A 24055-nucleotide genomic window follows, 5' to 3' on the forward strand; every position below is an offset into this window, starting at 1 on the left:
AATTTTCTGTTCTGTTGTTCATTAGTAGGTTCAATCAATGAAGAGTTGTTTGACAGGTTGTTTTGTTTGATTTGTTGAATTCAGGGTGAACCTGGTACTAATGGACGTCCAGGAATGGCAGGCCTTGAGGTATTTCAAAATATTTCAATCTTCTCCTGCTACGTTCCTGTGATTCATTTGTAGCTAGGAGATGTAATGCTCATTGGTCATAATGTCAATGTTGCTGTTCTTGAATGACACCTGGTAAATTAATTGAATTTATTTAGTGGTTTTCTTTTCCTGCTGACCACTCAGTGCTTTTAACCAATCACACTAGCAAAAAACAAACACTCACACACTAATCCACAGATCAGCAGGCAAACTAATGTTAAGTCCATTGACTAGGTGCACACTGACTGTAGCTTAAAGCAAAGTCAACTTCAGACTGCCGCTCTTCCAACTAAGCCACAGTTGACCCATGATGTTGACATTTTCAGGTTGAATTTAGAATGTGTAAAACTTGTTAAAATGTTCTGAGCCACTGTTAGCCTTCCACAAGTCTGACAACTCGCTTACTTTCAAGCAAACTCAGTGACATGTGTCCACTACAGTTCAAGGAACTGGTAATAACATTAAAGGACATTACTTCAGGAAATCTGAACTACTGCAATGTTTAATGATAATGTGGCTTGTATAATATGATGGAAAAAGAATAATGTAAGCTGGTTCTTTTGACAGGGGAGACCTGGCAGGAAAGGTGAACAGGTATGCATTTCTACATAACATATTTATGGAAAATTTCTGTGTGATGCAGATTTCTTCATTACAAACACAAAAAAGCACATTTTTGGTTAATTTGTTTGCAGCTATGTCATGTTTTAGTCAATGGCTTCCCATCATAAGTGCCACATGTAGACAGTCGTAACCAAAAAGCAGCAGCTTTGGTCTCAGTCGGTTTGACTTGACTCACTGTCTGGGTTTAACAGATGTTTTCTCTCCTCCTCTGTCTGCGTTCATATTCCAGGGGGAACAAGGCGAATTTGGAGCTTTTGGTGCAAAAGGAAGAAAAGTAGGCATTATTGTTGTGTTACATCAATAAACTGTTATGATAAAGGGTTGCTGAAGTGCAAGGAAAAGCTGAGCTATTGTTTTATTTCTCCACAGGGTGTGGCTGGACCTGCTGGATTAGAAGGCCGTAAAGGAGAGGAGGTGATGTCTGAATAATATTATTACTTTAACAATCTTCACACATGGTTGCAAATTATTAATAAACAATCCAATACATTCCAGAGTTGTGACTCCTGGATGTTGAATTTAAGCAGGGTTTGTTGATATACTTAACAATTAACAATCTTTGGATTTAAATGGACTTAATAAAAATAAAACTTATACTTTCTTTAGAATTGAGTTGTATCATTGTTACCTAAACAAAGATCACTGTTCTATGATTTGCTCAGATGTTTTGCATAATCTTTTGTCAGCATGCAAGTTTCAGCTGAGCACAGTAAAAAAACAGACTTATGATCATATCTAGAGCAATAGTGACATGTTAAAAACAGTATTTTTTGTTTTTGTCGCAGTTCTGTGACATGAACTCAGATTAAAGTCTTTGTTCTTGCAGCAGTTCTGAAATAAACTTCCTCAAACTTCCGCTCACCATCCTGTGCAGGGCCTTCCACACTGAGAGGCAGCACATCATCAGCTCTTCATCAGGCTGGACAATACAACCAAAATGTATTTATGTCAAATTTAAATCATTATGATTCATATAAATGATTACGATGAAGACAGCAGCACTGGGATCAGAATGAAGCAGCTAAATTATTCACCTTTGTCAGCTGTATTAAGAACAACACATTTAATCATTTGATCTTTTTATCTTGTAGTGTGTGTTTTGTAAAACTAAAGACCAACTTGTTTATTAGCTTAAGTGCCGACACCTGCTTTGTGTGGAGTCTTAACGTCTCCATGAGTCTGGTGCCCTCCACCTTCACCCTCCACCCACCATACCCAGTCTGTGGGGCTTTGGATTTTGTGTTGCTTGTAAGTTATTTTTAGCCCTCTTATGTGTTGTGTTTTCCCGTTTATTGGTTAGTTGATTCCATCATAGTCTTCTTGATGGTACCGGCCTTGCCTCATTCTCTGATCATGTTCTGTAGGTATTTAGTCTTTCATTTCCTTATCCTGAGTTATGGGTTCCTTGTCGATGCAGACTGTCGTTTGAGTTACCAGAGCTACCTGTTGTTGAGCCTGTGTCCGTTCGAGATCCCACTTGATCCCAGTATTAAAATAGCTGAGTTTCCTTACCTCTACCGGTTGTCTGAGTGGTGGCATTCTTCTCAACTAGCGTTATCTCTAACCAGCATCATCTTCTCTGGTCTCTACATTCTTCAGTTCCAATGAACTCCCATCTCACCTTTGAATCTCATGTAAACCAGCACTGATACATCTCCTTCCATAAGTTCATAATGTTGCCAAACTAGGGCTCCACTCTCATCCTACCAGATCAAACTGTAGCATGCCTTTGGGTCTATTAGACTGGACTGTTGTAATTCACAGCTCCTTACCATGTGTACCAAGAGTCTACAGAGGCTCCAATATATCCAAAACTCTGCAGTTAGTGTGTGAAAATGTGAACACATTACTCCTGTCCTTCACTCATTTCACTGGCTTTGCATCTCCCTCCAAACTCATCATGTATATATGGAAAAGCTTTGTCTCACCTCTAAGAACTTCTGCCCCTACAAAACACACCACTGCGTGCATCCAAAACCTGACTGGGCCCCATGGGGACAGAGCTTTCCGTCCTGCTGGTTCTCGTCTGTGGAATGACCTTCTTAATACTTTGAAGGCACCAGAACCCACAGAGCGTTTTAGAAAAAGGACTAAAGACATTTCTATAGTAAAACATGTCAATCTTTTAAAAGATTTTTAAGACCTGTCTGTAAACATTTTGATATTTTGATCATGTAGCATGCAGCACAAATAAAATGTATTATTATTATTAAAACTCAGCATGTTAAAAGTTAGAATATAAGACACGACTTCCTGGACTCCTGGCAGTCATTGAAGCAACCATGAATTGGTCTTTGTACTAAAAATATTCCAAGGTCAAATGAAACTAGGTCAGCAAAACTGTCCCCAATCAGACTGAGTAAGGATGTTGCTATGTCATTTTTCCTCCATAAAGCATGTTTGTCCCACAGCGAGCTTTCTCTGCCAGCAGGAAACAGACTCATTTGGTTGTGTGGAGTAATTGAAAGATTCCTGTCTGCCATGTGCACTGCAGACTCTTAGTTCATCTCCTGCTCTGCACTTGTGGAATGTGAGATGTGGATTAGGTCTTATCCTGTTCCCAATGTAGCTTTTCTAAAGCAGGGAATCCAAGCTTCCAATGTTTAGTTGGGGTCTTTGAGCAGACTTTGTTCCAGAGGATGAGGATTTGGGCATATTATCCATTCCCTGTCTTTTTAAATGGTTGTTGCCCCTTTCAAGGTCACTGAAACAACAGGATTCATCATCACAGTTCCACAATGTTCAGTGTTAATATAGCCTGCCTCTAGTTCCCAGGACAGTCACTTACATCTGCCGCCAAAGCTTTATTTGGGTTTTTTGGTTTGATGTTCATCTACTAGACTTTGTCAAGTCTAGTAGACATCTATGGTGGAGTTATGAGAGTTTGATTTGTCTCAGTGAAAACCAGACGGAAACTTTGTTTCTGCTGGTCTGCTCTAACAAAGGGAAGGAGGGAGAGCAGAGCAGACGACCAATAAACACAAGACCTCTGTTTTCACAAAAAGATGTGAAAAAGTGTGGATCGAAAATCCCCTCCTAAATGCATTAATACTTTCAAGGATTGAAATTATTTTAAAAATACATTAAATAAGAAATTAAAGAATATAAAGATCACCAATTGTTCAAATAAAACCTCTTCCCAGTCGTATGACTTTACTTTACTTAATACAGTCAGTGATGAACAGCTATCACAAACTTTGTTTCTGCTAATGGACTTATAAAGCTAGATATTGGTGATCATTGTTTATGATGAAGGAAATGTTATCCCACTTATTAATGGGACTTTGCTTTGTGATTTTTTTTTTAATCCTGGCTTTGGTCTTTCTGTGGAGTTTTCATTTTGCATGTCTGATCCATTTGCTGCTTGACTAGAGATTTCAACCTACCCTAATTTAAAAGTGAGTCAAACTCGGATAAACCCTTCTCTGCAAAATGTGGGTTTTGCGGACATGGGTTTGACTGACGATTATGTCACTGACTCCAACAAATGTTTACATGCAGTACAATAAAAAATAGCACCATTCATAAAATTAGTTTAGTTATAATATAAAACACAAAATAAATAATTTATGAATTAATATTTTTGTGGCTGTCTGGTCCTGGAGGACAGAAATCGTGCATCTCTCGTGTGGAGTTATACCCTTCTAAATCCACCAGGTGGCAGTAATGGCTCACTTTATAGCTTCATCTGTTACACAGGAAAGCAGCCAAGGCCAATAAAATCAAGAACATGGTAGTGAGAACATTTTATTCCTCTAATGAAAGTTTATAGGGACAGCTTGTTCAAAACACACCCTCAAAGCATTCTTCAAATTCAAAAATTAATCCCAAAAGGAATTAAATAATAATACAGTGTAGAATGTCTCGTGGTGCTATAGAAATAAAGCTGACTCATGACGCAGTGTGAGGGTGTTGCAGGTTTACTATGAGAAGCTACTGAATGAGTGTCAGGATACGGATAGAAACCATTTTAAAGATGTGCAAAACAAATAATAGACAAAAAACACACCCAAACCTGACTGAACCTGATCAAATGCACAAGAAGGAAAACGACAGTCATAGTACGCTTCTGCACTTTATGGTCACATTATGGTCGATTGTTTGTTATCTGTAATTATGATGGTCATTTGTGTTTGTGACTGAAGTATTACACGAATAAATGAATTAAATTAAGAAAAAAAGGTGACTTCATTTGCTACAACTTGCAAAGAAAGCATTTCAGCACGCAGCACCTCTTGTTTTTAAATCTTTGCTTTGTTCTGTTTTCCAGGGAGACAGGGGGCCACCAGGAGACCCGGGGCCAGAGGGACCATCAGGCCCTAAAGTAGGAAAATTATTCAAAAAGTCTTGGATTCTCTGAGTTTATTTTGCTCACAAGCTAAGATAAGATTCAGATCTTCCCGTTTGGTGTTTAATAAGGGCGATCCAGGAACAAGGGGGGCACCTGGACCCCCAGGAGAAAACGGTGTTGGCTCCCTGGGTCCCAAGGTATTTTATGGATTCTTTCAATATTTGATTCAGAAAGCACTTAGTTCTTAGTTCTTAGGGCTGGGAAGACGAGGCATGCATTGAAATATCTCGTACCTATAATTAATGACTCTTTCAGGGTGACAAGGGAAGCCAAGGAAGACCAGGTCCACTTGGTCCGATGGGTTCTGGTGAGCCGGGAAGTCAGGTCAGTTGACAAAAATTAACCAAACACTGACAACAGCTAAAGAGAATATTACTTCTCTCCGATGTTTCCATTTGTTCTCCGCGTTATGCTATTAACACATGACTGTTCTGTGAAAAATTATTTGGTATAGCCAGTTTCCTTTGTTGTCACACTTATTGTATAATGCTTCAAATTTTGAAACCATCTTTAATATTAGGCAAATATAACTTGATGAAAAAACAAATTCTGTTTTCAAATTCTGATTCTGTTTGCTAAAAGAAAAAAGCATCTTGAGTGTTTGTGAAAATGCCGTTGTCCCTCAAACCGTATAGCTGTGTGAGCCACATGGAGGCACCACTTCCCTCCAGTTAGTGGAAGCTGCCACTGAGTCTGCTGCACCATGTGAAGGAGCTCTGCTCCATTATTCTTTGCAGAACTGCCTTAATGTCTGAGGGTTTCTTGGCCTTCGATGTGGATGTTGATAAGGCCTGTGTTGTATTTTTTGGGATATTCAGAGATACATTTTGCATCATTGTTCTGCTGCAGTCTGCTTGAGTCAGCTCTCCAGGAAAACAGCACCAGATCGCCACAGCATCATCAGTCCACAGAATGGTTCCCCAAAGTCTTTGAGATCATCAACACATTTTTTGGTCAATGTGAGACATGCCTTCTTGTTCTCTGTCAGCAGTAGTTCTGGCTTTGGAACTCTCTCATAGTGACATTTTTACTTATTTCTTTTGAATCATGACCTGTGACCTTAACTGAGGCAGTGAAGCCTGCAGAGGTTTAGATGTTAGATCACTTCTGATGAAGTGATGTTGGTAAGGCTCACTGCTGTGCCAAGTTTTCCTTGTTCTGTACTTTCTGAACCGTTTACAGTGTAAACAGTTCCTGTGTAAACTTTGCAAGGATCAGACTGCAGCTGATGGAACCATTCATTCAGTCAGCTGTTCTTAGTTCTTTCTTTTTATTTAAACAAGTGACACGTCATTCAGTTTTTATGAAGCACCAATCAGGAATAAATGTCCAGAAAAGTATAAAACAGCTGAAAGCCCCTTTAAGTCAAACTCACCTGTTTGGAGATGTTATTAATAATAACTGGAACATTGATCAAGGTATTTGATGTGTATTTGATGATGATTATTCATGATGATGTTGATGATGACATTTGGAAAATTATGAAATTATATTTATATCATGTGAAGTACTCTGCACTACCTTTTTGCTGGAAGGTGCTATAAATAAGACATGATTTGACTTGATTTAAAATCCTTATGCAATGTAAATGATTGAAAATCACATCATATAAAAAAACTATAATAATAAAAACTGAAATTGAGGGTTGAATATTGTCCCTTTAAATTAAATTTGTACACAATGTGGATTTGATTAACCCACAGAACTGAACTCAGTCAAACCTTCTCCACTCACCAAAAACCAAACTGAGAGCCGTTCCACTTCTATGGGACTCCATCGCTGACCACAGTCTACTGACTGTTTTACAAAAGGTCTTCAGAGATTTGTTTTAACTAAATCTTTGGTTCACTTTCTGAGATATTTATTATTTTTATCCATTGTAGCTACTTGCTTTTGTAGTCCTTTGAGAACTAAAGATATAAAGGACATTATTAATAAAACTTATTATTATTATTATTATTATTGTTATTATTATTAATATTATTATTATTCAAATTAACATTTTTCCCTCTTTCTTGACTGAACACATATCGGTACACACTCTTCAGTTTTTTCTACTGAGGTTGCTATTTCTTGGAGATTTACTACTCTAATGAAACATTCATGTTAACAAGGCTTGGTGGCCAATTACAGACTGTGTGTAATAATAAACTTCCACAGGAAAATAATGTCTGGTTTGGTTTTGTACTGGTTCTAATGTTCAGGGTCCGACGGGGCCTATAGGAATACAAGGGCTTCGTGGTTTCCCTGGTTACGGTCCAGTAGGACCAAAGGCAAGTTCTCTGGAATTTGTTGCATCAACCAGAACTTTAACAAACAACTCAAGTGTCTGATGCAACTCACAGTTTTTCTGTGTATTACAGGGTGACAGAGGGTTTGAAGGCTCCAAAGGCAGCCTGGGACCCCCTGGACATGGGCACAAAGGTGATAAGGTATAATTAGCTGTGGCTGAACTCGCAGCTCATGTTGTATAAAACTGAAAAGCGTCACAGTTTACCATCACATACCATTCTGACTGACAGGGAGACGCAGGCGCACCTGGGGTTCCGGGTTTGACCGGGGTGCTGGGTGCAGGGGTCCAAGGAGAAAAGGCAAGGCCAACGAAAACTGTACATTCTTCACCTCTGTACATTTGGATTTTAACATGTTAAATGTAAATATTTTTCCCTGGTATTTAGGGGGAACAAGGACCCATTGGCCCCTCTGGTCCTAGAGGACTTCCAGGGCTGGCAACCGCTGGGTCAAAGGTCAATGCCAGAATTTTATCTAAAGTTTTTACAGTAGTCTCCATAATGTCTGTCTTTACACCTTTCTGGCTGTCTGCATAACTTTGTATGAACTTTGTTCATACAGCACCTCTCATGAATAAAAGGACAAAGAGCTTCACAGAGTACAAGACAAACAAGTTAAAGCAATAAGCAAAGAGAACTAACACCCCTGACGTCAAGTTAAATTAACCAAACAGACTGACACAGGGATGATTTACTGCTCTGGGCTAACAAAATGAGATTCTGGTTACCTCTGTAGTTTATCTGTGCACATTTACTAGACACCTTAATCCATGTAGAACACACCTTGCTGACAATAAGCTTCCGAAGAGCAGCCAGGCTGTTGCTTTGTGGACACCATAAATTACCTGAGGGCTTCAAGGTCACACAGCGATTCAGTTCAGCTTATTTCAATTGTCTCAAACAAACCTTAAGGAATTTTTTCAGCCTTCATATTTCAGCATTTTGCCTCCTTGCAACCATAAACTTTAATGTATTCAGTCAGGATTTTATCTAACAGTTAGACCTTTGCATGTTTTTCTTAGCAGCGACAGCAAATCTGGTCAGAGTTGATGTGAAAATGGATGGAGCTGAATAAAGGGACAATCCTGGCAGAAAACCTGTTAGGCTGAAAAAGACAATGACCCTGAACATGCAGAATAGTTTAGATTAACGCAAATTCATGCGCGAGAATGGTTCAGTCAAAGTCCTAGATCTAAATACCGGTAAATAAATGTTTCCAGGTGGTATCAATCTAACCTCAATGAGCTATTTTGAAACATTTTCCCTGAAAAGAAAACCAGGCAAACGTTTATTTAACGCACAAATGAAATCTCATCTTTGATGTGTATCTGTTAAAAGATTTTAACAGAACCTGATTTTATGCAGCTTAGCATTTTGAATATGATCTGTCAGTTCTATACTGCAACTGAAAGATGAAACTGCCAACAAGCAACAAAAATGCTGCATTCTTCTTTTTTACTTCTTTCATGTTTTAAAACCAGAATATAAATAATAGATATATGCTCATTATATCAGTCAATTGCTGGTATTCCAATTTCTTTTGTTTTCCAGGGTGACCAAGGTTTTCCCGGAGAGCCAGGTCATCAAGGAGAAAGAGGCACAGGTGAACCAGGGCCCAAGGTAAAAGACCCAGAGATTGTTTAAATACCAGCATGAAGTTGATGGGAACAGACTCTACAGATGGACTAATGATCTTCAGGGTCAGACGGGACCTGATGGGGCCCCTGGGATACCCGGGATTCCTGGTGAAGATGGAATCGAAGGGCCTAAGGTAATTCTGTGGTCCTTAAAGTTGACATTCACACTGGATGATGCTCATTTTCCAATATTTATTTGTACAGGCAAATTTCCCTTTTAATGATTATTATGAATGTGTCATAATGAAGAACATGGAAATGTATCTTCTCAAACACCAAACTAGACAGACAGATCGGATTCATATGCAGCAATAAACATTCAGATCAGTCCAATATAAAACAATCATATAAAGATTCAAAGATCATTTAATAAGTCCTAAATCTAGTTATTATAACACAGTGTAATCAAATTCAATTCATAATATCAGCTGGGTAAAGGTCATTTGGTGGCATCAAGTATTTTGAGACAAAAAGGAGCAAGAAGATGAAACGCTGGTTGTGTGTAATTCAATATATAATCATAGTGGTGCCAAATTAACATGAGACAAAAATTAAATGAAACAAAATGAATATTTTGTTTCATTTATAGTGATTCAACACCCACTGCAATGTGCCCAGATGTTTGCGATAAAGAAATGACACACCACTACCTAAAATAGTTCAATAACAATAATATTACAATGTTTATCTAGATTCTACATTCAATTTCAAATATTAGTCAAGACCCTGATTAGAATTCTTCATAAGAGCACTCATGGGAAATATAGATTATTATTATTATTATTATTATTATTATTATTATTATTATTATTATTATAGACTAATACTGACTTATTCTGCGGTAGTACCATTTTTTCATTAATTTCTCCCTTTTTCCCCCAGTTTACAGATTGTGTTCAGACTGTGAGTCAGTTAATATATGAGCTCTGTATTTTTAACCTCATGCTTCAATGTTGTTTGCTACTCTGAAGTTTTGAACCAAATCTTCATCATGTGACCAAATTTAGAACATTCAAGGAGTTTGAAGACTTTTGCGAGAAAGTGTATTTCTCTTGAAAAACACACAGCAGTATAGTTAAAACATAGCCCAAACCCCAAAATGAATCTTAATCTTGCTGAATGACATCCATCTGTTGCTGTCAGAGCTGAAATAAAGTTTGATATGAAATTCATGTCACAATCAATAATTACTGTCAGGATCAAACAAATAACAGCAAAATAGAAATATAACTCAGTTGTTGTTCACCTGGTTTTAACACAACAGTTTTAGTGGTTTAGAGGAACCTTTGTCATTTCCAGACTGGTCAGCTCTCAGCCTAACTTGATTTGTGTCACATCTGGATATCTAGAATATATTCTTTATTTATTAAAAAGCACAGCAAATAAAACGGCATAGAGCTGAATGCTTCACTTTTTTCATGATATCGTATAGCTTTATGTATTATTTGTTTCTTAATGACACCAGGGAGAGAAGGGTTTGCCAGGACCCCAAGGCCCAGAGGGAGCACCAGGAAGAGGCACATCTGGAGAAAAGGTAACATTCTGACCATCAGTTGTTGAGCTGCAGCTCAATCTTTAAGTAAGGCAGCAGTGAAGGCTCAGAAAGTAAAGTTTGTCAGATACTCTGGTGTATGGAAAGACAGTTTTCTTTCACATTCTCTTCTTGTCTTTGTTTCTTTCCAATAAGCTAATGTTTCCAGTTGATCGATGTTTCGTCCAAGACACACACACACACCCATACCCCCCCCCCCCCCACCCCCTCCCCTCTCCCACACACACACCCCCACCCACACACCCCCAGCCCCACATGTTTGCGTTGCTATTTTTGTCAGGACTTTCCATTGACTTCCATTCATTTCTACAGCCTAAACCTTATGCTTATCCTAACCCTAACCATTACATACCTAACCCTAACCAAAACTCAATTCACGCCTTAGTCCTAAATCTAACCCCGGACCCAAAAACAGTGTTTCCTTTTGTGGGGACCAGGCTTTGGTTCCCACAAGAAGCAGTGGGTCCCCACAATGTAGTGTCAGGAAAATGGTCTCTACAAGGCATTACGAACAAACACACACACATCAATGTACAGTATGATCTGTGATAAGATGTCTAATGTCTCAGGGTGATAGAGGTGATCGAGGTTCCAGGGGACTGTCAGGCTCTCCTGGCCCCGTTGGACCTGCTGGAGCTAAGGTATGGAGAACAGGACCTATTATTATTATTATTATTATTATTATTACAGAACCAATCATATTCAGCTCTACAGTATCAGTGATATTATTACCAAAAGCGTTCAGTAGATATCGGTCTGTTAAGGTGTATCAATGTTTGTAAATGTTTTGGTTTCAAAACTACAAAAAATTGTTACATTTATAATGTTTGTGAATTTATCTACTGAGATGTTACAAATTGTTATGACAGAATAAAAAATGCTTCCTGTTGCTGGTTGAAGCATGAAGCAGTGGGGCTGCCCCTCCCCCACATGTTGCATTGCCCTGTTGGTCAATGCAACAGGGCAATGAAAGAAAGTTACTGACAATAATTCTCCACTCCTAATTCTCTACAGTTGACACTGATTAATAAGTGTAGTAGTGAACCTGCAATTTTTCCAACCGTACGCTGCAGTTGGAAAGAAAACCAGATTAAATTAATCTGGGCTTGGTGCTCATCCTGTCATCATCCTTTGTACTCCAAAGTTCTTTTTTTTTATCTTAAGCTTTAAATTTATCTGCTTGATCTTACAGTCTCAGTTATAATTTGTTCATTTACTTTTGTTTTTAGTTGTTTTTGTAACATTAGTTTCTCTTGTATGTACCTTCCAGGAGTGTTCTGTTCTGTTTATTTTGCATTAGTTTTCTTTCTTCATATGGTTTCCAGTTCGGTCGTCTGTGTTCTATTTATTCACTTGCTTCTATTTATTTCTCGTTTTCCAGCTCCTCCTGTTTCTCAGAGACTTTCTCACCTTGTGGATTGTTATTTTCAGTCACTGGGAGTCTTTTGTTATCTTCTGTTTAAGGACTGTTTAGTTCTCTGGTTTCTGCTCTTCTGTGTGTTTCTGTTCTTCCTCACCTTGTCAAGATTTCCTTAGTTTAACTGAATCTTGTTACGTTTCCCCACAACTTCAGCCTTTTAACAACCAACCACCTGCTTGTTCATTAATCACTGTTTGGACTGGTGAGGCCAAAGCGGATTGTTTTAGATGGTGTGACACCAGTTACATCTGCACAAAAGCTAAAAGAAATTAGGAAAATGGACATAATGGTGGTAGTGGGAAGGTCTGAAACTGCTTCTTTTTGTCAAGACTTGGAAGATTTGCCAAAGTAGCTGGACTTTGCCACTCACCTGAAGTTTATGCACACTTGTGTTTATGTTTATGCAGTTGACATTTTATCCCAAACAGCTAACAAATGTAGATGTAGCAATGCAGTTAATATCAAAGCTAAATATTAAACTGGTTGGAAGTGGAGTCAGTGGTAACAAGAAACAAAGTGATGAGGGAAGTGCAGAAAAAGCCAGTGTAGCAGGAGAGCTAGATGTTCTCTGAAGAGCCAAGAGCTTCTTCACAAGAGACCACTTGAACACAAGCTCTAACGTTTGATGGCTATGAATAGCGGTGGTGTTTAATTCATATTGATTCATTTATTTATACAGATGATCACATCTTTTCTTTTTTCCACATGGTTTAAATGATTGTGCTTGAATGCTTTTAACAAAAGCCTGTCTGTTTGATGTTTTCCTGGCTCAGGGAGAGCCTGGCAGCTCAGGAATGACAGGCCTATCTGGACCTCCTGGACAGAGCTTCCCAGGAACAAAGGTAGAAGAAAACCAGACACATACAGACGTATGTAATGGAATTTAAGGAATTATGTAAGGAGTGAATATGAGCAAAAGTGGAAGAATTCCGCTATTGGCTGTCTGCCTGTTTTTCTGTCCGCTGATAGCTCTAAATGTGATACTGCAAAGATTACTATTGAGAAATACAAACATTTCACAAACTTAACTGCAATGGTGTAGATAAGTTCTGGCCTTTAATGTTCATTCAAGATCAAAACTCAGCACAAAAAGAGAGAAAAGCTATGTGTTCAATTTATTTATATTTGTGGTTGTAACAATACATCTTTGGCAGTCAATTCTTTTATACATGAAAGCCTTTTTATTTCCCCTGAAGTGGTGCCACATTTGAAAGGAAAATGCATTTGTAGATTAAGGAGCAAAATTAATTGGATTTACTGTGATGGTAAACAAAAAATCCTCTCTAGCTCTAACATCCACCCACAGCATTTTGCACTCAGATGCGTTGATCACATGTCTGATCACATGTCAGAATACTCTAAAGCAGTGTTTCCCAACCCTGGTCCTTCAGGCTCACTGCCCTGCATGTTTTAGATATTTCCCTGCTTTACTACGTGCCTGATTCAGCTAAATGCAGTTCAGCAAACACCTGCCAATTGAAATCACCTGGACTGAAGCAAGAAAACACCTAAAAGACGCAGGGTAGTGTGGCTTCAGGACCTGGGCTGGGAAACCCTGCTTTAAAGCAGGGATCCTCACATGCAGGCCTCCAGAGCTGGCACCCTGCAGCTTTTAGATATGTCCCTGGTTCAACACACCTCAAATGGCTGCATTACCTCCTCAGTGCAGTCAGGTCCTCCAGAGTTCTGCTAATCACCTGATTATTTGACTCAGGTGTGTTGAAGCAGAGGTCTACTGAAGGGTTCAAGGAAACTTTCTGAGCATCAGAAAAAGGTCATAATTAAACACCTTACTTGTTTTTCTACATGATTCCACCCAAATGTGTAGCATATTTCCCATTTCACCAAACAATGACAGTAGTAAAAGCATAGACATGTTTTTTTGAATTCAAAATAGGATTCATATTAGTTATTGTTTTACACATCTAATGATTGTCAAAAGAAACTATTAACTTTGTTCCCTCTGATGTAAGTTGAATGTTATGCAAAGGTCTCTGATGCATTGTGAACTTATCTCAGCCATCACTGACTTAACAAGAGGACTGTTAGGATTTCTTTTTTTTCAGTGTTGCCTTATTCAATTTGGCTTCAAATGACATGAGTATGAGTTTTTAGAGGTGAAAGGCCATAGAATCATAACACAGAATCAGTGACAGTATAATTTATTTCAACTGCTTAATACCCTGACCAAATGGTTGATTTTTAAAAATATAAATAGATATATTTTAAAAATCTGGTATGAACAACGACTTTCCCAGTTATAACACTGATATGGTAATTTCTGCATTTATATAGAATTACCAACCTTTATGCAGGTGGTTTTGGTACATGTGTTTTTCCTGTCATGAATCCTCTTGGTTTTGTTGTTTTTGACAGGGAGAGCCGGGCCCTGTGGGACCATCGGGACCTGTTGGAGAGCCTGGAGTGGGAATAATTGGACCCAAAGTAATATGTTCACAGATTCTAGAGATTATTTACCCATGAAAAACAAAAAAACTTAAGAGTGATGAAACTAAAGGCAAATGTAACTCAATTTATCCATCATGCATTTGTAGTTTATTCAGTATAAAGGAGGTCCAAAACTTTCAAAATGCAGTTTTGTGGAGGATTTATTCACAATTGGCAGGCAAACAACGAGGTGCCTGTTCACAGGGGGCCTTTTGCTTCTCCTGCTCTGGTTCTGCCTGGCAAACAGTTTGGTTTCCTCACCTGCTTATCCACTGACTGACTGGTTAACTGGTAAAAAAACAGATGACCATCCCGTACGTACAGAGCTGCATATTTATACTTGAATTAGCCATGTCCCAAACAAGAATATTTTCTTGGAATTTCTTCAGCTTAACTCAGTTACCTCTACATGTTCCTCTCACAGCAAACATTTATTCTGTTAATCAGAGCCTAATTTGAAAGGAAAATGCATTTGTAGAATAAAGTACAGAATTAATTGGATTTACTGTGATTTTAAGCAAATCCAACTAATGGTAAGCAAACTCTATTAATACTTATTTAGGTGTCTGAGTTTCATTCTACTAAACTCCACTGTCGCTCTCACTCTGGATCCTGCCTGCTTTCCTTTGTGTTTTGTCTAAGTTTGCTTTTAGTTTTTTTTCATTAAAGGGGAAATATTGTATATATTATTGTGTATATGTTAACACCAGGAAAAAATACTGCATATATCAAACTTAACTTAAAAGAAATTAAACTTCACAGTTTGACGCCTTGAATTGGCCTCTGTCTCTTTAAGAAGCTCCTACTCTTTCCAGCACTCCCCCATCAGCACATTATCATAACAACACCTTCCCATTCCATCCATCTCAGACGTTGTAGTTGGGTAAGACACTTCACCTGCCTTCCCTGCTGGTGATGGTCAGAGGACAAACCACCAGCAGGCAAAGCCCTGATGATCATCAGTGTGTGAATGTGTGTGAAGCTCTTTGGAGTCCTCTGGACTTGAAGAAGTGCTATACAAGAACAGGCCATTTGCATTCTTATCTTTGATCTGCAGTAGACCTGTTGATTCATGTTGGTATTCTGACTGCTTCCTACTCCATCGCCAGGGAAACAAAGGTAGTGTTGGACCTGTTGGGCCACCGGGGCCAAAGGAAGACTCTGTGCCTGGACCTCAGGTAATAGAAGAACAGTGGGGTGTACTAAAGTTATGTTTTGCTTAATACCTACAGTGTCAGAGGTTATGTCTAAACATCTTTGACTCCATCTCCAGGGTTTGCCAGGTTTGACTGGACTACGAGGAGAAATGGGGCCTGAAGGAAAAGGATTACCGGGAGCAACGGTGAGCTGTGTTTTATAAATTCATAAACTATAATAAAGTTTGGAAAGTATTTTTACAAACTACTATACTGGAGAGTTGAGCTGCCTATGAGGTGGATGTGATCAAATTTTGTTGTTTTGTTGACTTTTTTTGATAGGGTGACAGAGGCTTATCGGGTGCACCAGGACCACCAGGACCCCCTGGAACTGGACTTCCTGGGCCAAAGGTCAGAGTGAGAATAACAAAAATGTGTGTCCCTTTGAAGTGTTTCATTTGATTTATAAAGTTCTAGAAATCCATTTAATGGTTTCCTTAATATCTTTGGTTTACAGGGTTCTACAGGACAGCCTGGCCCACCTGGCATGCATGGGCCTCCAGGAGAAGGACTACCTGGACTAAAGGTATGAAGGAAACAGTAATGGGATCTGAATGAGCCTCTGTGTCTGATGTTGTTATGAGAAAAGGTCAGAACTTTGGACCCAATCAGGGTGGTGAATTCTGACATTTTGAGTCAATCATTTTTCAGTTTGGCCCATTGACCTTCAGTCTTCCATGTGATCTGATGCGTTGGACAGTCTGACCAATTCATCCATCTTTATCTCCAGGGAGAGCCTGGTTTTCAAGGTCCAACGGGACCAAGAGGGCTTCCAGGAGCGGATCTCTCAGGACAGAAGGTACAGTAACTCTGAGGCTGCAGGTGGGAATAAGTTCATACCTGACCTCTACTGCGTTCACTTGCCAGTGCTCCAAAATGCTAACTAAGGCTTTTATGCTACAGGGTAGTCAAGGATCTCCTGGACATGTGGGGAAAAAGGGAGACACGGGCGACCTTGGACCACCTGGCTCTCCTGGAAAACCGGTAACATGACAGGTTCAGTTTGTTTAAAGGGCCAGTTTATTAATCACTATTCAATCTATGATATCAGGCTGTTTTCTACACTTATTCATTTTATACCAACCTAAAATTTCTGATTGGTATGTATTTGTGTTTTTCCACATAATTTATAACTTTGTTTTTTTTTTCTTATTGCCTATATTCCAGTCATGATATCGTACATAACCATATTCTGATCCTCTAGGGGAGACCTGGAGAAAAAGGAGAGCCAGGACTTGCGGTTAGTACCAGACTGGGACAAACAGCTTAATGATGGACTTCTGGGTTTCTTACATTTTTTTGTTTCTCTTCCACAGAGAGATGAAGTCATCCAGATCATAAAGGAAATATTTGGTAAAACTTTGAAGGGGTGTATGTTTAAATAACTATTGTTGTGCTAGCAGGAAATATTCAAGTACATAAAACTGATCTATAATATAAACTGTATAGTGAGGTCAGAAAGATATAAATTATGACTTGATGTTTTCTGTATAAGTCAGAGGAGAGCGATACAAACTGCTGATATCTAACCTTCTCTGTGTACATAAAGGTTTTAAACCCTTAACCTTCCCCTTGTTCTAGGATGTGGCGTGATGTGCAGAGAGATTCCACTAGATCTGGTATTTGTGATTGACAGCTCTGAGAGCGTGGGGCCGGAAAACTTTGAGGTGGTTAAGGACTTTGTGAACTCGATTATTGACCAGTTCACTGTGAGCCAGGAGGCCAGCCGCGTTGGGGTGGTGCTCTACAGCCATCTGAGCACGGTGGTGGTCGGCCTGCAGCAGCAGCCCAGCAGGGAGGAGATCCAGGCTTCTGTCAGAGCCATGCCCTACCTGGGCGAGGGCACCTTCACCGGCAGCGCCATGCTCCAAGCCAGGAAGGTGTTCAGAGACTCTCGACGCCATGTGAGGAAAGTGGCTGTTGTTTTAACGGATGTTCAGTCAGATCAGAGTGATCTGGTGCAGTTTAAAGAGACGGCCTCAGAAGGCCATGCAGAGGGGATTGAGGTGTTGATCATAGGTGTGGTGAACAAGACTGATCCTCTTTATGAAGAGTTCCTGAGTCAGATGAAGACTGTCGCCTCTGATCCTAAAGAAGAACATGTCTACATTATTGATGACTTCCTATTGCTGCCTGGTGAGTTAATACACAACAGTTCCTTGTTATTGTTCTAAAGTGTGTTGACTATTAAAAAGACACAATTTCTGAAGTTCATATATGAGATTAGTTAGAAGGGTCATACAAACAATACAATCAAACGTAAATATCACATACATGCACCAGATTTACTTTGAAGGTTGTGAAAATCAATGAGCTCCTTGGAAAGTTGTTTCTGTGATGCATCAGGCAGAGGATGTCTGATAGGACAGCCCTGACTTCAGTCTTTTTCATTGTCGTTGTAAGAGGTGGAATGGCTCAGATTTCAAGCAAAAGTCCGATTCAGTCAGCACAACACTGCATGTAAACAGTAAGGGCATGTAAAATGTAATCAGTTGTTTTGCAAGATGTTCACAAGAGAATATGGTCCAGTTGTTAAAAACTTCTCATGCAAATCAGTTCTTACTTTGGGTGTAGCTAAGAAAACTACAGACAGAAGACCAACAGGAGTCATCAGGAGTTTATTTTGGTTATTCCGTATTTTGAGCATTTAATGTAGTTATTATTAAGAATCTGATCTTTTACATTGAATAAGATGGAAGCAACTTTACCAGTAGCATGCATAGTGGTATATTTAAACTACCAAAACTTTGAACATCTTTCTCATTCAAAGCCCTTCCTTTAACAAATTCCTCTTTTTGATCTAAAAACATTCAAGCATTCTTCTCTGGAGGTTTTTGTCAGGTTCATCTACCTAAGCATTCTCAAACTGAAAAAGAAGAGAGAGACAAGTGAGTTTTAGATTTACTTGCAAGGAGAATGGACAGGAGTGTGCTTTAGTTACAGCTCCTCCCAGACCCTTTCTTTTTATGTCCTTAGGGTGGTCCTAATCACATAGCCTATTTGGTTATCTTGAGTTAATCACATAGCATAGCTGCTTCTTCTGTTCTCTTGAGTCACAGGTGTGTTGCACCTACAAGCTGCTGTAATGTAGAGTGCAAAGTTCAGAGTTCTTGTTTACTTCCTTTTGTAGAAGCAATGCAGGAACTGATGAGCCCAGTTCCTGCATTGTTGTGTCCTGTGTATCCATGGTTTCATGTACAGTTCCTCTGTCTCTGGTTCATAAACTTCGACCCATAATCATCCATTGTTTATTCTGCCACGTCAGTTATCACTCTTGCTGCAGACCATCTGGTATCAGCTCCCAATTTGACACACTTAGATGTCTTCCTGCAAGCATCTCTCACAAGGCACACATTCCAGAAGCAAACAGACATAGAGTATTTATATTCGTAATTAATTTAAACGTATCAGTTTTATTATAGTAGCACTTTGTAAACCAAGGATTTGCTGGATGTAGCTGTCCTAAATGTCGTTATACTAATGATTTTGTCTTTGTAATTATATGGAATTCACAAGTCTTGTGAATTAAAGACCATAATTGGTTCAATGCGTTATTTCATTATGCATTGAAATAACTAACAATGCGTAATGCTTCAAATTTTTGTTTTAACAGTAAATGTCCTTAGTGAATTCAGTCAGAATGAGACATTGATGTTCTGAATGAGGAGGTCTGGTTCCTGAACCATCTATTTTATGTTCATGTTGGGGGCTGCTGCCTTCTGGCCTTACATTATAAATTATTGCTTTGTTTTTAGAAGGAATTTTGGCATTATTTAAAACATCACGTTGTGGTCTATTATTTTTCATGGCAGAGTTGCACATCTTTTCACCCTAACTATTGTCATGAGAAACAAAATGTGTTTTCTTTTGATACAACTTTTTTTTTCTCATTTCTGACACAGTTCTGGAGAATAATATTCTGAAGCAGATTTGTGATCGAGATGCAACGGCACCATTTAGACCAAAATCATTGTTTTCATCTGTGGAAACCCATCCGAACAGACCAGAAGACGGCGAGTCTAAAAAAATCCCAGAAGCAAAAAACATAAGGGTAACATTGCTGTCATATTATGTATTATCACCATTTATGATCATGTGTTGTACGATTAAACTATAATGTAATAGAAATCATAATTTGCTATCTAGCTGATATACCCTTCACTCTTACTGAACAGAAAACCAGTCACAACATGGATGTTCTTTGGGGAAAAATTGCTCAATGATTTAAAACAGGAAGAACAGAGCATGGTTAAAAACAAAAAACAAAAAAAATGAAAAAACAGCTGCTTGTTCTACACTTTGCTTCATTCACAGGGTCTGGACCTTCAGCTGTTAGTGAGTTTTATTTTTATGCATTTTAATAATTAGACAATAAATATCTTCTGATTTGGATTAATACAAACAGTGGAAACGATCTCTGCACCACCACAGAAGCTAACGTCAATATTCCTCCCTATCTCCACTCTTAGGGGTACAGCCAATCAGCACCAAGCAAAATGACTGGGGCTTTTTGATTGGCTGCTATGCAAGAACATTGCGGTTGGGTATTTCAGCTTCCCAAGCTGCATTTCCTTTACAATATTTTTCATACAAAAATCTGCAAATAAGCAAATTTTCTGAGCTTACTTTGGAGTTCAATTCCACTGAAAAATCCGCAAATAAGGGAATCTGCAAATACTGAACTGTGATTAGGTGACTACAACAAATGCATCCTGCAATGGTGCTTTTGTTGGATGGTGGGTGCAGTCAACAGATCAAATTACACCAGGAAAACTGTCTAACAAACTGTAAACGGAACATTACTGTTGGCCTGTTTTCTCCATCATATGGAAATTTGATAAACCTGATGGATGATTTAATCAAACAAAATTAAGTTTTACCAAGAAACTTTTCTCTGCTCTTGTCCTACCTGTGTGGCACAGAAAGAGAGCAGATGGCGTGCAAAAGCAAGAATAATAGGGCACAGTCAGTGAACAGGCAGGGCCTGTTTGTGACTCTGTTGCTATTTTATCCATGGATGAAGTGCTGTAATGATAGCACTGGAACATGGTGTGTGTGGTTTGACAGTTAAACCACACACACAGATTCTGATTGACATGGTGAATCAGAACCTGACTGCTTTTTTCTTTTACTCATCCGTTTCTCTCTAGCCACCTGCTCCACAGCCCACTGAGTCACTGTGGCCTCATGAGAACCAGTTTGACCCTGAGGTGACGGTGGAGCCGTCCAACAAGCAGCCAGATCTACCATCTATGCCTCATGGTGAGAAGAGAGAGCCGGGCCCAGGGCAGAACTCTGTGGTGCAGTGGCAGAGTCCGACTGACTGGCCAGGTGAGGTGGAGAGCTCTCATACAACCTTTGGCCCTCCACCACCAACTCTGACTGAGACACCGGTATCAGGTAAATAGCAGAATCACCACACACTAGCATGTCACACCCCTGGTTAAATTCATATGCCTGAAAAGAAACAGAAAATCTGAAGAGATTTTATGTAAGTTTGAACAGATTGAGCTTTGAAATATATATGGCCACAAACCTTTATGTACTTTATACACGGAGGAGCAAACAACTCTGAAGCCCAGAGAACAGATGTTACATTGGGTTTCCATGAGTGATAATTCACTTCAATCCTAGGATCCAGTTTAATAAAAGTCAATAAAACATAACTGAAAACATGGAGTCTGGGACACGTCCTCTGCAGTCTCCAGAGGAGGGGCCGTGTCAGATCCAGCAGCCAGCTTTGGATCTGAATGAACGCTTCGCTCCTCCCTCGTTGGCTGACTGGTACAGCTGGTCAAAGATCTGTTGTTACTGACAGTCCTGGAGAATAATATTCTGAAGCAGATTTGTGATCGAGATGAAACGGCACCATTTAGACCAAAATCATTTTTTTCTTCCAGACCTCTCAAGTCTACTCTGCATCCCCAGAACCAGAACTTGTGGTTCTGATGATGGCATTTGACAAAATGTAATCTTTATTGCTTTTTTCATAATTGATGGCTGCACTTTAACTGCCATGTTGCTGAAATGTTCCATACAAATAAACTTGATTGGACTAGTGCTTGTGGTTCGCTCAAAGGAACTGCAGTAAATGGTTGAACTGCAGACGTCTGGGAGTGTCTGGGTTAATGATTCATTTTTACAGTTTTTTTTTTCAGGTTTAGAAATCATATTTTCATTATTTTGTTTTGTGATTTTTATTTTTTAAAATCACGAATCATGAAAAAAAAAACAATTTTGTCACAATGTCATACTTTTGACAAGAATGTTGCAAGTATAATATTTTTGTCATACTCAAAATGTGTATAATGGATGTATTTTTACTTTAAAGTCTTTCCTCTGCCTACATCTTTCAAAATGCTGTGTGGTTCTGGATCAGAGTTCAGTGAACGTTCTATACATTGAATCTTGACTATTCTATCAGATGCATTATGTATTGATATTGCTCATGTGTCTGTCATGATATACATATTTATTGATTTGTTGTCCAGCACTATTAGATATGCTGTAAGTTCACCAAGCATCTACTGCCAACTGAGCCGGTAATTTACTACAACCAGTTTTACGTGTGTGACTGTGGAGCAGAGGTGTAGTTAAAGTAAGCATACTACCACACTGGTTTGACAATCTGCAACTATTGAATTGTAAAGTGCTTGAAATGGGAAGTGAACAATAAGTTTATTGAGCAGTGGTGTAGTTGACTATAGGTTTATTTAGACCAATGTATATATTACCAGTTAATTTGCAAACTAGCTTATGTGCTTATTAACCTGCCACATTGTGATGGTGATGATCCACCAAAACAGTTGTCATCTTCTTCATCCTCCAGGTGGGGGGTGCAGCCAGCCTCTTGAACCCGGTCCGTGTCGGCAGTACAGGATCAGGTGGTACTACGACCCGGAGGCCAACGCCTGTGCACAGTTCTGGTATGGTGGTTGTCAGGGCAACACAAACAACTTTGAGAATGAAGCTAACTGCCGGAATACCTGCGTCTACCTGTAACAGACTGTGTGGTGGAAGGTTGGGCGTGGTGCCCATCAGATTCCATCAGTTTTGATATCAGCAACGTGAAAGAGCAGTGCCTGAAGCAATACCCTCTGACTGCTGAGGGTAACATGTTGCTGCTGTCTGAAATCTGATTTCATTGAACTTTCTTTGTTCCTTTCTGTCATGGCTGTTAACTGACTGTTGGTTTGAAAAACCGGTTCTTCTATAGGCTCGTAACATGGCCCATTTTCACAACTGTAATGGGAAAAAAAATTATTTCATAATTATATAATTATAAGATACAAGTAGCTATCTCATAGTTATGACTTAGCTATTAATTATGAGAGCTAAGTGAACCTTAACTCTCATAACATTTGTGTTTAAGCACAAGTTTGTATTTTTTTTTCATCAGTCATGGAGCTGGGCTTCATACAACCTGTAGATTCAGCTTGTTTTGGTCTCAACTTCTACCTGCTATTCAGGCTAACATAAAACTTTGTTCAGGTTCTAAAGATTCACTAGTTTACCACTAATGGTGCTGAGTTAAGCCGGGTCAGTAAGTTACAAGACATTTCACTGAATTCCAATTATATTTATAAAGCACAAATTCAGGACTAGACATCTCAGGAATGTTACACGGAAAGAAAATCTGTTGAATTCTTGTCAAGTTAAACACAAAGTAATTCATTTTAACCTTCATCTTTATCTGTCTTTGGTCTAGTTCAAACAGAATTTTTTTATGTAATGCCAGCTTGCAAAAATGTGTAGAACAAAGAAAACCAACATATTAGATCAGGTATACAGGAATTTCATAAAATATAAATAAAATAAGTCAATGGCCATTTTTGTGTAACTGAATGACAAAAAGATTTTAAATAAGGCCATGCTGACAATAGCAGCTTGGACACAGACATGTTTCCCTGAAAGCTGAAGTCTTTAACATTCTGTCAGTTACAGACACAAACCTTGTTGTGTTTGATCAGCATTTCATGAAATAGACCAACACAAAGTAGTGCATTATTTAGAAGTCTTGATTGCAGTTTTCCACAAGTCATAGAGGCGGCACAGCAAAATTTGTTCTATGGAACCAAAATGCTACATGTGGTGGGAAACTGTGTGATTATGGACTGCCTTAGCCCAAAAAAATCATCATACTGGCAAAAAACCCCCTCCTGGGCTGCAGATTATATCTCTGGTCTTTGATTGTTAGTGTGACAGACTCACTGATTCAGCAACAAAGACAACTGATTACCTGAAGTCTAGTCAGAGCTTGTCTGGGTAAGTGTGACAGCTACTGGAAAAGAAATCCAATGAACTTCTTTCTGTTACCCTTTTCTTCTCTTCTCTTCTCTTCTCTTCTCTTTTCTTTCCTTTTCTTTTCTTTTCTCTTCTTTTCTTT

At 39.0% G+C, this 24055-nt stretch overlaps 1 protein-coding gene across 1 annotated transcript in view; it reads left to right on the forward strand.

Annotated features, from left to right (window-relative positions):
* col28a1a (collagen, type XXVIII, alpha 1a) overlaps positions 1-23909 on the forward strand; it is a 36333-nt gene extending 12424 nt beyond the window's left edge. Inside the window, exons 8-36 of the mRNA XM_032581504.1 lie at positions 85-129; positions 718-744; positions 1004-1048; positions 1144-1188; positions 5045-5098; positions 5194-5262; positions 5381-5449; positions 7330-7398; positions 7489-7557; positions 7648-7716; positions 7804-7872; positions 8968-9036; positions 9116-9187; positions 10519-10587; positions 11175-11246; positions 12799-12867; positions 14402-14470; positions 15583-15651; positions 15747-15815; positions 15952-16020; positions 16127-16195; positions 16400-16468; positions 16573-16653; positions 16874-16909; positions 16986-17022; positions 17251-17805; positions 19572-19720; positions 20820-21069; positions 22499-23909. Coding sequence (XP_032437395.1) covers positions 85-129; positions 718-744; positions 1004-1048; positions 1144-1188; positions 5045-5098; positions 5194-5262; positions 5381-5449; positions 7330-7398; positions 7489-7557; positions 7648-7716; positions 7804-7872; positions 8968-9036; positions 9116-9187; positions 10519-10587; positions 11175-11246; positions 12799-12867; positions 14402-14470; positions 15583-15651; positions 15747-15815; positions 15952-16020; positions 16127-16195; positions 16400-16468; positions 16573-16653; positions 16874-16909; positions 16986-17022; positions 17251-17805; positions 19572-19720; positions 20820-21069; positions 22499-22671 — 2676 coding nt within the window. The 3' untranslated portion in view covers positions 22672-23909. The remainder of the gene's footprint in view (positions 1-84; positions 130-717; positions 745-1003; positions 1049-1143; positions 1189-5044; positions 5099-5193; positions 5263-5380; positions 5450-7329; positions 7399-7488; positions 7558-7647; positions 7717-7803; positions 7873-8967; positions 9037-9115; positions 9188-10518; positions 10588-11174; positions 11247-12798; positions 12868-14401; positions 14471-15582; positions 15652-15746; positions 15816-15951; positions 16021-16126; positions 16196-16399; positions 16469-16572; positions 16654-16873; positions 16910-16985; positions 17023-17250; positions 17806-19571; positions 19721-20819; positions 21070-22498) is intronic.
* The last annotated feature ends 146 nt before the right edge of the window (positions 23910-24055 follow it).

This window comes from Xiphophorus hellerii, chromosome 13 (assembly GCF_003331165.1).
Source record: "Xiphophorus hellerii strain 12219 chromosome 13, Xiphophorus_hellerii-4.1, whole genome shotgun sequence".
In the NCBI taxonomy this organism is placed as follows: domain Eukaryota; kingdom Metazoa; phylum Chordata; class Actinopteri; order Cyprinodontiformes; family Poeciliidae; genus Xiphophorus; species Xiphophorus hellerii.